Here is a 19,537-nt window from a genome sequence, read left to right as displayed (position 1 = left end):
AAAAAAAAAAAAAAAAAAAAAAAACCTGCACTAAAATTAAACTGAGAGGGGTTATAGCACTTACGTATTCTTGTCCTACTGTTAGTTTAACTGCTTCTATTGTTCTCATTTGTAAGTCGCTTTGGATAAAAGCGTCTGCTAAATGAATAAATGTAAATGTAAATGTAAATGTACTGAAAAGTAGCTAAATAAACTAGATGACAATGCATTTACAGTAAACAAGTTAACCCATTAACCTGCTTTTAGTAAAAAACAAATTGCAACATGTAAAAGTGCAGAACAATCAACTACAAATAAATTAGGCTAACTTAAGCTAAACAGTATCTACTTGTATAAAAAATAAATCTTAATGTACAAAACACACATTATATTTGATACTTAAAAAGTGACATAAAATTAACAGATCAGATGGACCTGTAACAAGATAACAATAATACATTTATTAACATTAAAGGGATAGGTCACCCAAAAATTTAAATTCTGTCATCATTTACTCACTCTCAAGTTGTTTTAAACCTGAATGTTTGACAGACGTTTATGAAGGTAAAAGAGTAGCAATACTCGAGAGCACGTAGATGTGAATTTGAGAACTTGTGCAATAAATATTCGTACTTGTATGTGAACATTTACACTCACAGCTCCGATGTGAAAACCTGTAAAATAAAAATCTGAACTTGAACGCTGAGATTTGCACTCGCAGACAATAGTCACAAACCTGTATTCTGAATTTGAAGCTGCAGACAAGCAGTCACAAATGTGTAAAATGCCATTCACAAAGATACAACGACAGACACAAACGTGTAATACAAATTTGCACTTCTTCTAACATTCAAATTGGCACTTACAACTTCTCAAATCTGTCACTGCAAGTTCAAATTTCGCGCCTTGACTTTTGCTACACTTTTCACGATATATGAGGTGCAAAACTGATTTGTGCACTTGTAACTCAGTAGTGGAGAGAGAGAGGGGGCGGGAGTGGGGGTGTTCGAAGGAGCCGTTTTATTGGTTGCCGCCTAGCCAATGAAATGGGACTTCTATTGTACGCGATGATGTCATGAAACCCGCCTCCTCGTGGATGTTCTGAAACGCTAACATGGCTTAATCCATTAGACTGATTTAAAAGAAATTAATGATATTATCAAACTTAGTAAACACCTTACTAATAATGCATACTACAGAAAAGCAGATGAGCACAGAATATGAACGCAACACGTTAAATTAAGACAGTGGAATTAAAAGACCAAACTTAGCAAACACCATAAATAAAGCATACAGAAAAGCAATATGAACGCAACTCGTTTAATTGTACGTTAAACACTTTCCTCTCATAGAAAACCAAGAAAACACTTAATGAGGCTTAAAGTAACAACAGGTAACTTTTCAACCTTCATAATATATTTCCAAGTCTCTTGTGATGGTATATCGACTTACAATAGGTTGAATGACACGTCTGCCATAGCCTGGCGGGGTCTGTAGCGTTTTTAATCATACTTTTAAACTTCGGGTTTCGGGTAGTAACCGGCGAACAAAGAGAACTACAAAATTCGACTGCTTTACGGCATATACGTCACTTCCACCACCACCCCCACTTCCTTAAAATCGGACTTGCGAGCCAAATGTTATAGTCATGGCCGAAGCAGCACAGAAAAACAAGAAAGCAAAGGTTTTATCGGAGCAAAGCAAAAAGAGAAAAAGAGAAAGTGATCGCGTTAAAGGCAGAACGAGGATCAACATTGCAGAGCTGCCAACTCACGCATTGGCCGTGAGACACCCGCATTTGATTGGTTTCACACACTCACACGTACGCCACACCCTCGGTTTCTCACGCTAAATTGTCAACCCGGTCGGTCAAATGCCTGAAAGATGAGTTTATCTATAGATCTACCTGTTGAGCCACTCGTGATCGACAAGTTATACCGCAAATTAGTTCAAATCTCCCGGAATCTAGAGCGAGCGCGCACGCGAGACAGAGACTGTGCTCCAACGCGCGCGGACGGCAGAGAGAGAAAGCGAGCGAGAGACCTTGCGTGTGCAGGGAGCATCGAACCCCCCATCGAAAAAAGAATGCCTCTCTCTAACCTCTCTAATTCGCTAGAGTAGTAGCGAATTATCAATCTGGTAGCTAGTAAACGATATTCTAGTTTTTTATGGTTAGCTATCGCTAGTATTCTCGTTCTGATTTGAACTTTGCAATCGATGAAATGCAAATAGCAAATGTTTGACCTAAAAAGTGTAGTCTACTCAACATGTACAAAGAAAGGAGGAAGATCATTAATAAAATCATATTTTAGGATACCTAACATGTCTGTGATATTTGTTTATTTGTCTTGCCTCAAGCTATAATGCAAATCGATTTGTAAAATTTGCAGATTCATTTATGGTAGCTTGATATTATAATATTGACGATATACGGTTATTATCAACCACTCAAACATTGCATTGAAGTATCATATAGATCCAGTAAAACGGTAACCAATAGACTAGGCTACTATAATGACGCTGGCTTGTAAACGTGAGCATCGCGATCATTTGTCGTTAGAAAAAAAATAAAACCCATGAAATTATATTCATATGACATGCTGAAATATATGCCACTGTACCTGGGATGAAGACATTTCACACGCGACGCAAGCAGAACACCTGCATGTGACCTCCTCCTACAGTGTTCAGGGCTATCCTGGTTGTCAACAATTGCACGTGCATGTAGGATGACAGAGTTTACGACCGTAGTAGAGGACAATACTGTTTCCCAACTGTAGGGGGAGCCCGAGAGCAAAAAACTACCTGTTGTTACTTTAACTACCTGAACTTGTTAAATGTTTTACAGAAAGGGTGATTTATCTGACAAATTGGTTTAGGCTTATGAGAATTTGGTTCAGAGAATGGGGTTTAGTGTTTTGGCAATTCTGAAAAACTGTAATTGACCCACAGCTTATTTATGTTGGGTAAATTGGGCCAACCCAAAATTACCCTTTTTTTTTTCTATTACATTGACACTTATACAGTAAAATTAGGACTTTGAGGAGTGATGTTTTTGGAAACAGAAACAGAAAAAGACAAACACTGTAATGTCTGGACGAGGAAGAGTAAGAGCAAGGGGCCCAGGGAGAATAGCAGGAGCAGTGAGAGATGCAGTGAGAGATGCAGTGAGAGGTGCAGTGAGAGGTGCAGTGAGAGGTGCAGTGAGAGGTGCAGTGAGAGATGCAGTGAGAGGTGCAGTGAGAGATGCAGTGAGAGGTGCAGTGAGAGATGCAGTGAGAGATGCAGTGAGAGGTGCAGTGAGAGGTGCAGTGAGAGGTGCAGTGAGAGATGCAGTGAGAGGTGCAGTGAGAGATGCAGTGAGAGGTGCAGTGAGAGGTGCAGTGAGAGATGCAGTGAGAGGTGCAGTGAGAGATGCAGTGAGAGATGCAGTGAGAGGTGCAGTGAGAGATGCAGTGAGAGGTGCAGTGAGAGGTGCAGTGAGAGGTGCAGTGAGAGATGCAGTGAGAGGTGCAGTGAGAGGTGCAGTGAGAGGTGCAGTGAGAGATGCAGTGAGAGGTGCAGTGAGAGATGCAGTGAGAGGTGCGGTGAGAGATGCAGTGAGAGATGCAGTGAGAGATGCAGTGAGAGGTGCAGTGAGAGATGCAGTGAGAGATGCAGTGAGAGATGCAGTGAGAGGTGCGGTGAGAGATGCAGTGAGAGATGCAGTGAGAGATGCAGTGAGAGGTGCAGTGAGAGATGCAGTGAGAGATGCAGTGAGAGGTGCAGTGAGAGGTGCAGTGAGAGGTGCAGTGAGAGATGCAGTGAGAGGTGCAGTGAGAGGTGCAGTGAGAGGTGCAGTGAGAGGTGCAGTGAGAGATGCAGAAGTGCAATATTTGATGAAAACATGTGGCCTAACCCTGAAGATCGCGAGATTAGATACAGTAATTTTGTGCTTTTTTGTAAGCAATACTGTAAACCTTTTTCTGTTCTTTCATACCGTGTTTCTACTGTACCTCCTGTTGTAAACAGTAAAGTGAAAAACTGATTTGCTTTTTACTAGAATGCTTTTGAATGTGAACGTTACTGTACATGTGGACATACAGTTCCCAACCAAGAAATTTAGTGTAAAAAGGTTGGATTGCATGTTTTGCATGCAAATACCTGTAAAACTGAAACATCAAAGTCTATGTAGTTTTTGTAATGTCAACAATAGCCAGTATTTTGAAACCTGGTGTACTTTGATTGACTGCATGTACCGTGTGAAGTGAAAACAAGTGTTATTCTTTGACAGAATAATTTCACTTTGAGACAGATTTCCAGTGTTTTGGTAAAGTTAGTGTGTGCAGAGAAAGATGTGTTCTATTTTGAAATGAAGAGTTAGTATATATTTAACAAAATGTGTTTTTGAGAAGAAAATTAACCATTTGGCCAATTGTGTTTTGTAGGTGTGAGTCTGTGTTAAGAGTTTAGAAAAAGTATCTGAAGTATGGGTAAGCGCTTGTTAGCGATTGAAAAAAACTGTAATTAAGAGAAAGTACTCCGCCATCTTACTCCGACGAAAATGACTTGAACGCACATGACGTCGTAAACATGACTTCCCACCTCATAAATACGAACTCAGGAGGACTTGAACGCTTTACTGGGAGCCTGGGTTTCAGAGAGCCTTAGCAATCTAGCATGCCTAGCTGAGCTATGAGGACGAAGACCTTACCAAGACGACTCCTAAAGTGTCCTGAATCCTAAGCAGGACGGCTTACCAAGGAGGCTTACAGAAAGCCTCTGTATTCACAGGAGATGTGCAGTTATGACAGGGGTGGACTGGCCATCGGGCAGACCGGGCACTTTCCCCGGTGGGCCGACGTGCTTTTTGGGCCGATACATCTCATACTTAAAAAACAAAACAAAAAAAGAGAACTGCGGTAAACAGAACTAGGCTACTTCAGAACACTTCTCAATTCTTATTTGTGCATCCTCGCTTCCTTTCCTCGCGTCTCAGCTCCACCCCCTGTAGGACGCGAGGGAAGGCTGCAAGGAAATAAAATGAGGACGGAGGAATCGAATGAAAGTTTTTTTATACATTGGAATACTTGATCACTTGAGCGTCACTTCACAGCGCCATCGGCTGCGCTCAAAGGATCTGCCCTTATGTTGTTGAAGTTTGGTTATTTAAGAAATTAGTAATAAATAATAATAAAGCAAGAGACACTGTTGAAATATGTGAGATGTGTGGTTTATATAAACTGCAAAGGTAAAGTATAAATTCAAATGATTGTGACCGATGTGAAGGGGGAGGAGAATTTATGTGTGCATCAGTTTAGTCGATAAAACACTTCCGCATAGGATACACCTGTGCATCCTCACTCATAGCTCCTCAGGAAACCTCATCCTCGATCCTCGACTCCTCGCGGTGCAATTAGAGAAATTAGATGTCCTTCAAGATGGCTGAGCTCGATCGGTTTCCGGGTCATAGGATGGAGGACAGAGGAGAGAGGAGACGAGGAGGGATATGGAGGGTGCTATAAATTTCTTAAATAACCAAACTTCAACCAAAGGAAACCATGTGTTCCGCCAAAATAGAAGCTCAATGCAGTTTCCGACAAAGATATGCGTTTATCTCTTTCAAGTATAGAAATTAGTACAAAACTAATTATGAAAGTTTCTTTTATTTTTCCAGTGCATTTGTTTTACAATATATGGCTATTACTGTCATGGGATTAATATTATAACTATTATTATGTAGTCGTGTAATGTAGACAGACACTTTATCACAACTAGAAGAGTTTTGAGGTTTCCTTTGTTCAATTTGCACACTGAATATGGGTTGGAGCTCTTAATTTTGAAATCTCAAAGTGCACCATTTTAATGAATTTAACATTAAAAAGCACAAAATTTTCTTATGGGGGAGCATGCCCCCGAACCCCCGTAGAGGGAAAGAGGTCCACTCACCACAGATTTACGAATGATCCTGTGGGAAACACTGGTACAGGTGAAACTCGAAAAATTAGAATATCGTGCAAAAGTTATAATAGCCTATTGATGATCATAGCTTACAGCTTATGAAAACCACAAATTCAAAATCTCAGAAAATTAGAATATTACAGGAAATCAATTTAAAAAAAGGATTTTAAATACAAAAAATGTCAGCCTTCTGAAAAGTATAATCATGCATATGTATATAGTTATATATAGTAAATATATTAGTTTCACCTTTTAATTTGAATTACTGAAATACATGAACTTTTGCACAATATTCAAATTTTTCGAGTTTCACCTGTATACCAATGCAGTTTATAGATAGTTAGGATTCATCACTGTGGAGGCTATAGTTAAATTGTAACTATGTATCAACTCATTACATCGCATTAGTGATTTTAAGGAATAGGCTATACATATTCAAGGACGTGCAAAGATCGCTTGTGTTTATGGTGGTCATAGTGCCAGGGCCGATTTTTTGTCCCAGTCCAGCCCTGTTCATCATGAGTCAGGTATTTTGCCATTGTACCTGCACAGATTGAATTGTAGTAGGCGGGGTAAATTGCGCAAAGGTGGAACCGCTTTAAAGTTGCCTGACAGGAGTTTTGCAGGATTATTCGTTGCGAGGCCGGACGAAGCTGCCAGAGATGGCCAATCTCGCCGTCTCTCTGTCCTTACTGGTGGGAATTGTAGTTTTTAGCGAGGTGGCGAGAAGGACAGCTTCATATTTATTCCCAAATCGTAACTGGATCACCTATGTGCTGGAGTTTATTTCCACTTTTCAGTTGTGCGCGTGCACGCACGAGTTAGTGCTGCTCGCGGAAGTGGGCGGACTGGAGCCGCAGATCGGACTTACCCTCACGTACCTCATCTCGGTGATCCACATGCTTTCTTTCCACGGTGCGATCTGTAGCCCCACCGGCTCTCTGGAGCTGCTCTCCCGCGGGACTCTCACGCGCAGACGCGCATTGGCACAGATTTCATGCCAGATGCTCGCGGCTGTGGTGGCACGGCTAGTGATGCCTCGCCTGTGGTCACTGGCGCTCTCTGACCTGCATGAACTGCACACACTGATGGACTTTAAATGCACGAACAGCCCCATTCATGTCCCTCTGCTGCAGGCCGCCGCGGTGGAGCTGAGCTGCGCGTTTGTATTCCACTCTGCGCTGTCCAACCAGGACAAAGTGGAGGAGAAATATCAGGTTCATGCAATAGCCGCTGTCATCACCATGTTAGTCTATGCAGGTGTGTGCACTAATCTAAAATTCCACGATAGTACCATGGTTCAAATATAATAACTATTCAGGACCACCAGACAGTGTTTTTATTGTCAAATCAAAGTTATCTATCTATCTATCTATCTATCTATCTATCTATCTATCTATCTATCTATCTATCTATCTATCTATCTATCTATCTATCTATCTATCTATCTATCTATCTATCTGTCTGTCTGTCTGTCTGTCTGTTCTTTAAAGCATGCAGATCTTGTCTATTGATATTTCAGTAACATTCATATGCTATAATTGCAGTGCAACTGTGTTCAGGAAGCTACTGTGTGTTTTAAAGGTGGACATCTCACCGGAGCTGTGTTCAACCCAGCACTGGCATTCTCAATACTGTTCCACTGTCCTGGAAACACTTTCGCAGAGTATGGTTTTGTGTACTGGATGGGACCAATATTAGGTGAGCATGATTACAACATTACATACTTTGACCTTTAAAGGCCTGATCCATAAAAAAATATATATTGTTGTGATTTGGTAGAAAAAAGTATCCTGTCAAACACTTCACAAGTAATAACACATAATAAGACAAAACAATAAAATGTGTAACACTTTACAATAAGGTTCATTAGTTAACTACCTTAGTTAACATGAACTAAATGAACATACTTCTTCAGTATTTATTAATCTTAGTTAATAATAATAATTTTAACATTTACTAATATGTTATTAAAATCAAAGGATGTATTTGTTAACATTAGTTTATGCACTCTAAACTAACACGAACAAACAATGAACAACTGTATTTTTATTAACTAACATTTAACAAAGATTAAAAAATACTGTAACAAATGTTTCGCCCCCCTCGTGGGTTTTGTTTTCCTGTTTTTGTACCAATAAACCTTGTGTTCATTGTACACTGTCTTCATTTGGGTTCATCTCCTTGCATCGTCATAACAGAATGAACCGACCAAAGTCGAACCCAGCAGACAGAATGTCCTCCTATGTAATAATATGTCATATATAGCTTTATTGTCACTAGTCACAAGTACCAGCGAAATTAGCCATCAACCTGTCCATACAGACATACATACAATATGACAAGGGGGTAGACAGGACAGGAAGACAGAGCATTGAGGAAGAAAATACAGCATAACATGAGGAGAGGTGAGGAGAAAAAAGGCAACCCCCAGACTATGCTCCTGTGAGGAGTACAGTTTGGGAACAGTAAAAAACACCTCAGCAACATTAGCACAATCAGTACACTCTACAACATGAACACACAAGACTTGCAACAGGGGAGGGGAGTGGGGGGTGGAGGTAACCCAGTACAGGCAGGCAGCAATCCGGTCCTGCAGCCATTTCGGCGCTGGGGGGGTGGGTGGGTGATTGCATATCTGTATATATATGTAAAAGTTCGTGTATGTGTAGGCCTGGAGAGTCGCTGCGCCTGGCTTCATAATCTAGGTGCCTCAAGTCCGCAGGATTGTCATAGCGATACACAGCAAGTTGCCATGGAGACAACCCTGATCATGTCCCAGACAGAGTCAACAATCAGCAGGTGTCTGTGGGGAGTCGGGGAAGGAACGCAAGAGCGTCTCGCTGCAGTGCTCTTCCGGGGGAGTTGTTGTTCCAACAGCAGCCTTGGCCAAGGCCAGTGCTGGATGAGGGGGGCCGAAAGCAGATAAGATTGGGATTGTTTGGTCTTGGGACGAGTAGCCGCATTCCGATTTACACAGCTCCTGGTCCATTTTGGTCTCCGAAACGATCCATTTGCCTTTGCAAAGCTGTGAGCTTCTCCATGATGTTATCCATATAGTGGTTCATAGTCACAGTCTGAGTGCTGACAGCTCTGCCCACCGCTTCAATCATGACGGGCAGCCTTGTGGAGCTTTGGACAGCTGTCGACGACTTCTTAATTTCTCGATAAACCAGGGCAATACCTAATCCAATCAGCGGAAAACCTGTTATCATGGTTCCGAATAGGTAGATATCTTCAATGTCCTCCACGGAAAGAGCCGCCAGACACACGACCCGCCACTTCTCCCATGCGTCCATCGTGTATCCAGCTGCGAACGTTCCGGCAGGGCAGTCAGCTTCCCCCGAACCCAAGCTTCTCGTCGAGAAGATGGTGTCAATTGCGTTGAGAGACCAGTTGATCAAATCCATAATTTCTTAGTTTGGAGAGCAGTGCGGAGAGAGTCTCTCAAAAAGTACAAGCAGTAGACTAGAAGAGACGAGAGGAGCAAAGCAGGGGAGGTGAGGGAGAGGAGGGGAAGAAAATGCGACCGCCTTCGTTGAGAGCCAAACGAGTAACGAGGATAACACCATATCGTGAACGAACGGCACGATAGCATGACCTTATAGATTGGTGGCACAGGACCATCGCTGACTCGAAGAGGGGCAAACTCCCGATTCCCTCCCAGGGAGAGCTATGAGGGAGTATGCCCGGGTTGCGAACGAGAGGAGGTTTTTCCTGCCTGATGTTCTCCTAACTGCTACCTCATTGCAGGTCTCAACTCTCCTCCACCCCTGGCTGAACGGGAGAAGCTGGTTTGCCGTTCGTTCACGATATGGTGGATTGCTTATCTTGGGGAGAGTCACAGGCACCCCCGGGCTCATCATCTGCCAAGCTGCCCGTGATCCCGCCGCTTCGACTCCTGAGGCGTCATCTCCGTCCATTAGTCTATGCGGTAAACGGGGAAGACGTCTCTCGTGGTAGTCCGCTACGGAGTCCTCCGCTACGGAGTCAATCCTTCCTGAGGCTGCTCTTTTGCTACCTGTAACGGATCCTATTGAACTTCCCCAACAGGCTGCGAACCTGGCAGAGGCTTCTGCTCCGCGACCTAGAAAGAAGAGGAGGAGGAGGAGGGGAGTCTCTTGTCCTTTGTCATCCCCTGTGTCTGCAAGCGCTGTCCCAGAGCCTGCTACGGATGGCACTGTCCCTGAGCCCGCTGCAACCGAAAGTACTGTTCCTGAATCGGCTGCTGAGGGCGTGGCTCCAGAATCTGCAGCAGTAAGGGCTGTTCCCGAGCTTGCAGTCGTGAGTGCTGCAGAGAGGGAAGCGGCCGATTCAGCTGCTGAGGCTGTTTTGCGCTCAGTTTCAGCTAATCAAGAGATGCCGGTCGTCATTACTGCAAGAACCCTGTCAGAGTACTTTTCCCGTCTTGTCAAGATCCTTGACGTCCCTGTCAAGTCATCTAATTCCAAACTCTCACTGTCTGAGAGTGCTGTTCCCGAGTCAGCGTCAGAGAGTGCTGTTCCTGAGTCGGCTGCACGGATTGCTGTTCCTGAGTTGGTTGCAGAAAACGCTAATACCAAATCAGATATGAGAAGCACTACTTCCGTGTCTGATGTGAGGAGCTCTGGTTCTACTGTGGAGTTCTATGACCCCGTTCCAGCTCCGCAGCCTGCTGCAGCATTCCCTCTCTGTCATGATTCTGCCCTTGTGTCCTTGATTTTCTTTAGTCTTGAGGAAGGATCATGACAGATCCGTGTTTTGTGTGCAAGCACATGGCCTTGTGTTTGGGCCATGTGCTTGTGTTGTCTCGTTACTTAACCCTGCCCCCTTGTTATCCTCGTTTTGTCATTATTGCTTTACCTGTGTCACCTGTTATGTTATCATTAGTCTCCCTACTTAATCCCCTTGTGTTTGCTGTCCTGTGTCGGTTCATTGCTAATCATACCTGTGAGTACCTTGTGGAAAGTCTTGTCATTGTGAGTATTTATTAGAAGTATTGTTTGTTTATTGTGCAGTCATAGTTTAGTCTTGTCAGCCTAAGATTCCTTGTCCCGTCCGTGTTTCGCCCCCTCGTGGGTTTTGTTTTCCTGTTTTTGTACCAATAAACCTTGTGTTCATTGTACACTGTCTTCATTTGGGTTCATCTCCTTGCATCTTCATAACACATTTAGCAGACGCTTTTATCCAAAGCGAACTAAGGACTAAACCAAGCAAGTCATCATGAAGAGGCAAAAACAAAGCAAGAAGTGCTCAAAATACAAAGTTCAGGCATTGCTTAGAGAAGCATAAGCCAGACAAGCGAGGATTTAAAGGAAAAGGAAAGAATTTATTTTTTATTTGTTAAGTGCTCACGGAAGAGATGAGTTTTCAGTTGTCTTTTGAAGTTCAGTGATGTTTTAAAAAAGTTATTAATTTGGTTCATTTATGTATATAGCCGCTCTGGAGTAAACTGTGATGTCGATGCGTTTGCGAATGTTCGTTGTTACGATGGTTTCGGGAAACACCGACTCCTTGAACTGCTGATAATGACAGAACTTGCGACCAAAGTTGGCTAATGATGCTTTCGGAAAACGCAATAAATTTATATCAATTTATGACATCTAGCATTAATTCGATCTCAAACAGATTCATTAAAATAAGTTATTACTCCACCACGTGCGTGACGTTATAAACCAACGTGGTTGAATGACCACTTTGCGACAATATGGTTTCAGGAAACAGTCGTGACGAGCTAGCTGATTTCTTCAACGATGCATCATACTATAGTAGTGAAGCATCGAGTTACGTCGTTGTACGGGAAACGCACTCCAGATCAGTTGCGAAGAAAATGTTAAAAACCAGTGTTGCGGATTCTGAGACCTCAGAAGGCACAGGTATTTGACATCAACTCAGGGTCTGTTATATTCTTGCAGAGGTTTGAATTGATGGCTTTTGTAGAAAATAAATGTGGGTACTTTGTATGTGTATATCACACAAAACTGTCTGCTGTGATCTGTCGTTTGTAATCTGTTGTCTAATTGATTACACAAGTGAATGTATGTGAACAAGGGTTTAAAAGGAGGAAAGATTAAGCTATATGAAGTCCACAAGTACAGTGAAAGCAAAAAGAAGAGAAATCATTATCTGAGCATAAGCCTTTACATTTGATCATTTAGCAGACGCTTTTATCCCAAGTGACTTACAAATGAGGAGAACAATAGAAGCAATCAAACCAACAAAAGGGCAACATTTTGTAAGTCATTTGACAAGTCCCAGTTAGTCTAGTACACTAGCAAGATGCTTTTTTGGTAACACATTTAATTAACTTTCATCAATAAATCATTAACAAACATATAATGCTTAACAGATCATTAGTTAATATATAATCACATAGTTATAAATATGAGATGTGCTTGTTAATGTACAGACTTTTTTAACATGCTTTCATTCACTGTAAAACCTGTTTAGCTTGTGTCGTTTCTATCAAGCTGCAATTGTGTACACTGAAAAAAAATAAACAAACAAAGAGGAAAAAGACCCCCACACCCCAACCCGCACTAACCAGTGAAAAATATACACCTTAAAGCCATACTTAATCAAACTTAAACAAAACATTAACAATGGAGTGAAAGAGTGAAGTTATCCATCTTACATGTGCCCAAACACATTTCAACTTAAAAAAGATACCTAAGGAAGGGGCCCCAGATTTTATCACATTTTTTAGAAGCATCAATTTAAGAAAAACGAATCCTCTCGAGCTTGAGGGCAGCAACCATTTCAGCCAGCAAATTATGAAAGCTGGGTGGTAGAGCGGACTTCCACTTCATCAAGATCACCCTTTTAGCCACCACCATACCAAACATAAGAGACAGTTGATGCTGAGAATGTGTCAATGCTAATATAGGGTCAGAACATCCAAAAGCTAACTCAAAATCTGGACTGATATCTTCTCCAAAAACGTTTGAGTACCACAGAAAAAGTATTCTTCCAAAACTCAGAAATCTCAGGGCAAAACCAAAAAGTATGCGTCCCATCAGAGTCTGGCATCTATTGCATAACAGGGAAACTGAAGGGTACATTTTATTGAGTTTAGATTTGGTATAGGGTAACCTATGCAACACTTTAAAGTGAATAATTTGTAATCTTGCATTAATAGAACAGGCATGAATTCGCTTCAGTCCTTCTTCCCAAATCTCGTTTGAGATATTAATTCCAGTATCATTCCTATGCTACTTTGAGGTGATCTGAAGACACTGAATCATTAGATACAAACAAGGAAACAAACCGTGTCACTAACTGTTTGGCTATAGGGGGTTGACCCAAAAGATAATGATCCTGAGGCAGCTGCTGAAACTCAGTAAAAGAATGTATAATGTAGTGGCGCACCTGTAAATATTGAAAAAATTGTTATTGGGAAAGATCAAAGGTTTAGTACAAGTGCTCGGAAGTGGCACATTTTCCATCTATATAGAAGCACTTAAAGGAACTTTAACTTTAACTTTAACACAGTTTTTTCATATTTCATATAACTTTAACACAGTTTTTTCATATTAAACTAGGTTATTCCCTTAACTAAGACGAGTTGATACATACCTCTCTCGTCTCAGTGCGTGCCCTCAATCGCTTTGGTGCGCGGCGACACTTTGATAGCACTTTCTATTAAACTAACACACATCCCAAGACGTCATATGACTGACGCTTTTGACCATACGTCAACATCCAACGTTTTAGGGTACCCTTTAACGTCAGTTAGATGACGATCCTAGGGCGTCATCTAACTGACGCTTTACCTTTAGCGTCAGTTAGATGACGCGGGTAGGTTTAGGTCTGGGGTAGGGTTAGGATTAGATAGCGTCATCTAACCAGTGCTTTAAGTGGGCCGGTACGCGCCGGTACTCAGTACCGCCACTTCCAAATATAGCTCTTGAGCGTACCGCCACCTCTCCGTGCGCCCAGAACGTGCTTTTAGCGTACCGGTACACTCATTTGCACATCTGTTTTAATCCTTTGGCTGCGCTGCCGCTTTTCAGAGCTCCCTTCACAATGCACGCCTCCTAATTCGTCCCACCGAGAGCAGAGACTACATTACCCATACACCCTTGAGTTTTACAAGTGAAAAGCGCATGCGTCGCTTTTGCCGCTGTCAGTGTTAGCTGCTCGGTTAAAATACAAATAGAGCATCACAGTGCGTGCCGTGTACTGTCAGGTTAAACCCAGGTTAAACCCCGCGAAGGTCCGTGAAGACTGAAGATCGTGTAATGACGTAGGGCTAGCTCATTGGTCGCACGTCAGAGGCGCCCGCGCCATTGGATGTGCAGTTGCCGCAGTACAGGCTATGAGCGAGCCAGATGCTCAATGTGTTTTACATATAAGCTTCATTAAATCAGAAAAGGAGTTTCCCTGCACATAAGTTCGCGTGGCCGTCGTCAGATTTGGAAGTCGCTCAAAAGGCTCTTTCGCGGTTGTGGCTTCAGTCGACTTCAGTGAGGCGCGGTGGTTTATGAGATGAGTAGTTCCTTCGCTCGGAAATGAAAATATGTACACAGTCTTGTACCTTTGATTTTATTTGGATTTTCTCTTCGTTTTTTCACTCGAAATGATATGTTGTATGCTTATGAGTTCAGCCGTAGCTGGCTATCCTCAGACATGCTCTAAAACTCTTTAGATACGGTTTTTCCAAAACGTCAATGGGAGAAATGAATGGGAAATTTACTTCCGGCACCGAAGCTCTCTCGGGCTGTGGGCGGGACTGTGATGCTCTATACCCCAGACAATAACATTTAATTTTGTAACAGAATAATTTTTTTTTTTTTTTTACAAATGTAATTTTACTCTGTTTATTAATGTTTTTACTCAACATTTGTGTAGTTTTGGGAGGATTTATGATATCTTTTAAATTTCTATAAATAAATAAATATTTATTTAAATAGGCTTTTTACAAAAAAAAACAGCATTTTATGTCAAATTCACTTTATAAAAGACCCAGATTTCTAACTTTCATTCATGGAGATAAAATGGATAATTTTACATGGTTTAATGTAAGATTTTTGGCCATTTTTTGGAAAATGCAGTTTTAAAATAAAATAAAAATCACTTTAACCACTAGATGGCTATAGAGCTTCACTATATGCTATTTGACTAATCAAAATATATCTTTTCACAAGTTTTTCCAGTTGGATTCATATCCACATTCTGTACATTTTATTTATGTTCAGTAGCTCTTTCTACTGTAGCTCTTTCTAAAGGTATTTTTTTCAATACCATTTTGCACATTTTATGTTCAGTAGCTCTTTCTAAAGCAAATCCACAAACTAATAAAAGGATTTATTATTTTTTATAAGGTCGTCTGTTGACGGCTGTTTATATAAAACCCCTTCAATATAGTTGTTGTTACCTCAGGGGAGGAGGGGAGTCAACAAAAAATAAATAAATAAATAAATAATAATAGAGTACCGCCACCTCTTTTGGGCCACTTAAAGCACTGCATCTAACTGACGTTAAAGGGTACCCTAAAACGTCGGATGTTGACGTATGGTCAAAAGCGTCAGTCATATGACGTCTTGGGATGAGACTGGGCTGATTAAACCATCATCACTGCGTAAGAGACACTCTGAATCAAATAGTCTTTTAAAGTCATTTATTCCCTTGCAAGAGAAGGTCAGACAGTCATACAGACATTCAGTGCCTGCAGAGTGTAAGACCAGGAGGAGGAGCTGTGCGACACCTTTTATATTCTTTACCCAGATCTGCTTCGGCTGTTGATTTTCCTAGTAGTTTTCCACTAACTTGGGCACACTTTTGCACATGCTCCTATTCATCACTACTTCTGACACTGGGACCAACAAATTTAGATACATCCTGACCTCTAAAGTCTACGGAAGAGGATTAGGGCCAAGCAATAAAAAAAAAAAAAAACCATCTCGAGATTAAAGTCATTATAATGCGAAATTAAACTCGTTAAATTTCAAAAAAAAAAAAAAGTCAAAATACAATCTTGAGAATAAACTCATTAAATTTCGAGAATAAACTCATTAAATTTCGAGAATAAAGTCGTTGTGTTTATTCTCGATATTTAATGAGTTTATTCTCACGATTATTTAGACTTTTCTCTCGAAATTTAACAAGTTTTTTCTCTCGAAACACAACGACTTTATTCTCGATATTTAATGAGTTTATTCTCAAGATTGTATTTCGACTTTTTTTCTCTCGAAATTTAACAAGTTTAATTTCACATTATAATGACTTTAATCTCGAGTTGGTTTTATTTTTTATTATTGCTTGGCCCTAATCCTCTTCCGTAAAGGTCAGAAGGTCCCTCTTCAGCTATCCCCATCCCGTCTCACTCTGCACGTTCACAGGTATACAAACATACATAAATTTCCAGTTCACTGGCATATATTCCCCGTTCCCAAACCACACTACAAATTATAAAAACATGTGACATTCCTTTGCAATATCTACTGAAGATAAATTAAAATCAAAATTTTCCATTACAATACAAAATAACATGTTTCATGTTTGGAAATTTAGTATATTATGTAGAATTTCACAACATAATATTAAATCATATTATGTAAAATGTTGTAGGGTTGAAAATAATCAAAGATATTTGAAAATGAACAAAGACATTTGCTTTTACTGTTTCAACCTCTCTTTTTCTGTTTGTAATTCCTAAAGGCAGAGATGCTGATAGTGATCAAGGCAGGGCCGGCCCGAGGCATAAGCGAACCCTAGCCACCAGGGGGCCCCCCAACCGAGTCGAACAAATCGAAAAATATATTTTTTAGATGACTTAAACAAGTGACATAAATTAATGAATGAATGAATAATTCGAGACAAGAAAATTCTGATTTCATGATCAATATACCTGCCTACAACTGCTGCTGTGTCTGCCAGCGTTTAAGTCATGCGCATAATCTAGACACTACACCTCGCGCGTGCATAGACAATTCGTGTGCAACTGCGCATAGTCATGGTAATGTTAAGCCATGTCACAAAAAAGGACGTATCCCTCTGATGCCGAAAATAGAAAGAAGAAAAGGACAGAGGAGGATAAAAAGAGCCAGATAAAACTATATTTGCATGATTATTTACGGTATGTTTTGTGCAGCAATTGACCCATTCCTATCTACGGCAAGCCCAGAGGGGAAAAATACATTGCATACACACATATACAACGAGCGCCAGTACATCATTACCGGTATTATAGTAACAGACTTTGTTGGATTCTGTCATGTGTACAATCCAACAAGGTCTGTTACAATAATAATAAAAAAAGTTACACTGTATTAAGACAGTTGAGAAATAATAATATTTTTACAGTTTGCAACAATAATTGTCATTGTTGAACCCTTGCTCTTATTATGTTTCTGATTTCTCAGTTTTGTCATTATTTTAGCAAATAATTTATTTGATATGTTTTGAGTTTGTTTTAAGAAGTTTCAAAGCGTTAGTAAAAGTAAAGTAAAAGTTAAAACTTTTTTATTTAAGTAGGCTATCTATTTTTTATTAAGTATTTATTTTGTATTAATACATAACCTCACTATATTCATTTATAATGTATCATTATTGCGTGATATTTGTGTCAATAATCGTCAAGCAGGGGCCCCCAAATCAAATTCTGCTTAGGGCCCCCAAAAGGCTCGGGCCGGCTCTGGATCAAGGCCTGTAAGCCAAAATAGGTGGACAACCGGTGTCTTCTAATTGTCACACTTTTAGTATGGCGGGGGTAGTTGTAATTATCTGATTGGTCAGTTTGAATGTCTCACTTTTTTGGTTACAGTCACGTGGTCAAGGAAGAGATAAACGAAGATTGTAACAGTTGCTCTGGCTCTTTTATTTTCTGGCTTTTTTCCTCGACTCTTTTCTAAAGCCACTCTCTCTCTCCTTCTCTCCCCATCTATCTATCCCTCAGGTAACATTTTACATATATACTGGGTACGATTAATGGTATAAGTTTTATCATCTAATAATTCTATTTTGTAACAATTTTAAGTGTAACCATAACCACATTGTCACTAAACCCTTTCAATTACAAATAATGTGTTAACTAAATTTGGTTTTGACTTTGAAGTGCTACCTATAGCAATACATTATCATCACACAATAGCAACGCTCTCCAACATATTTAGCTATTGTAACTGCGCTTATTTACGTCGTTGGTACAAGTTGCAGTCAGTGGTTAGACCGAAAATGTACAGTTTTCTACTATCTTGCTGATAATGTTTCTTTAGTCATTCGGCAGACCTGCAGCCTGAAACCCTGTAGGAAAACCACCCTTACAATGTCATGGATTTGAAAAGCAGAAGCAAACATATAATTGTGTTGATTCGAAAATATAGACTCGTTATAAGCTGGCCATTTTAAGGTAACTGTTAAAAAAAAAAAAAATCACACAACATAACTCACAAATGTAACATTTCATTAAAGTGGATGTTTTGTTTGTGACTGATTTTCAAGGGCATAAATATAGTTTTATTTTGTTGCACTTGTACACATTTTGACTATCACATATTGTAAGAAAGAAATTCTTGATTGCGGTTTGTGCAAATTATTTTTATATATATATAAAACAGCAATCTTATCAGATTTGTTTTTTTGTTTTCTTATTTTAACGGTGTGATAATCAGTGGTCTTGAGTTTTTACCTTCATCATTACGGCCTGGGTTAAACACTGGATAGAGTTTCTCTGTGAAAGTCTGACCAGTGAAAGAGTAGATATGAGATCTGAACTTGACGTTATAAAAAGAGACCAGACCCTCCTCATAATCCACAAACACACCAACCTTCTCAGGTCTCACTCTCAGAGGGAAATTAACTGCTGGATTATCATGAACTGTATATTGATTCTCATCAGTCAGACACAGAACCCAGAGTCCCTCCTCAGGTTTTAGTATGATCCTCCCCTTCCTGATAATGGATTCTCTGACCACTCCTAAATCCCACACAGTCTTTCCCTTCACCTGCACCTCATAGTAAAATCTCCCTGAACTGAATCCCTGCTTTGCCAGAACACGAAAACCCACATTAAATCTCTTTGGGTTTTCTGGGACGTCCTGCTTAACGTCTCCACGACTGACTTGTTTTCCATCATCAGACAGGATGAGGGATGGATTCGCTGTATCAGGATCCAGAGTCACATCCACTGAGAGAGATCAGATATTATCAATCAACCTCAGAACAAACATTTTCAGATGTACCGTATATAATACAGATTAACAAAGTATTGTAAATGTATTGAAGAAAACGGTGTCAATCACACTGTACCTGCAAACTTCTGCACAAACTTCAACCCTGTGGATACATATTGTTACGATCTACTCCCAGTCTAGGGTTGGGAGAGGGTAACAAACTTAAATAAATAGAAAAGAACGTAAACGTGGAGGGTTCCCTTCAGTCCTCTGCCCCAGAAATGTGAGCCAACACTTGATGCAAACGTAAAATGATTTATTGCATTTAAACAAAGAAAATGGAAGCTTTCAATCTTCAGGAGAAGGTCAGACCAAAACAACAAACAAAAGAGGAAGCTTACTATTTGAAGGAAAACTAAATGCCCTACACAGGTAAAAGAAAATAAATAAACAACATATGCTTCCCTCCACTCCCTGACTAACCAAAAACAAGGATTAATATATAAAAAGAAAAAGGTGGTGACTCA

General features: G+C 40.4%; 2 protein-coding genes across 2 annotated transcripts in view; one reads left to right on the top strand and one right to left on the bottom strand.

Annotated features, from left to right (window-relative positions):
* Nucleotides 1-6,542: 6,542 nt before the first annotated feature.
* Nucleotides 6,543-8,848, top strand: LOC130083740 (aquaporin-11-like). The gene is made up of 3 exons (XM_056248748.1): nt 6,543-7,179; nt 7,504-7,620; nt 8,592-8,848. The coding sequence occupies exons 1-3, from the start codon at nt 6,582-6,584 to the stop codon at nt 8,846-8,848; spliced, it is 972 nt and encodes a 323-aa protein (XP_056104723.1). The 5' UTR covers nt 6,543-6,581.
* A 9,637-nt stretch (nt 8,849-18,485) lies between these two features.
* LOC130083739 (E3 ubiquitin-protein ligase TRIM21-like) overlaps nt 18,486-19,537 on the bottom strand; it is a 47,805-nt gene continuing 46,753 nt past the window's right edge. Inside the window, exons 9-10 of the mRNA XM_056248747.1 lie at nt 19,147-19,173; nt 18,486-19,024 (exon numbers count right to left, since the gene is read on the bottom strand). Of these exons, the coding sequence (XP_056104722.1) occupies nt 18,486-19,024; nt 19,147-19,173 (566 nt within the window). The remainder of the gene's footprint in view (nt 19,025-19,146; nt 19,174-19,537) is intronic.

The sequence above is a fragment of the Rhinichthys klamathensis genome, unplaced genomic scaffold, assembly GCF_029890125.1.
Source record: "Rhinichthys klamathensis goyatoka isolate OS25496 unplaced genomic scaffold, OSU_Roscu_1.1 h1tg000058l_1, whole genome shotgun sequence".
Classification (NCBI taxonomy): Eukaryota; Metazoa; Chordata; class Actinopteri; order Cypriniformes; family Leuciscidae; genus Rhinichthys; species Rhinichthys klamathensis.
This window is presented reverse-complemented; position numbering and strand designations above follow the sequence as displayed.

Bases quoted from the DNA above. Each gene is read 5' to 3' on its own strand.
- LOC130083740 (XM_056248748.1), top strand. From the start codon at position 6,582: ATGGCCAATCTCGCCGTCTCTCTGTCCTTACTGGTGGGAATTGTAGTT. The intron at 7,180-7,503 runs GTGTGTGCACTA...TGTGTTTTAAAG, and splicing joins CACCATGTTAGTCTATGCAG to GTGGACATCTCACCGGAGCT. The intron at 7,621-8,591 runs GTGAGCATGATT...GTGTATGTGTAG, and splicing joins CTGGATGGGACCAATATTAG to GCCTGGAGAGTCGCTGCGCC.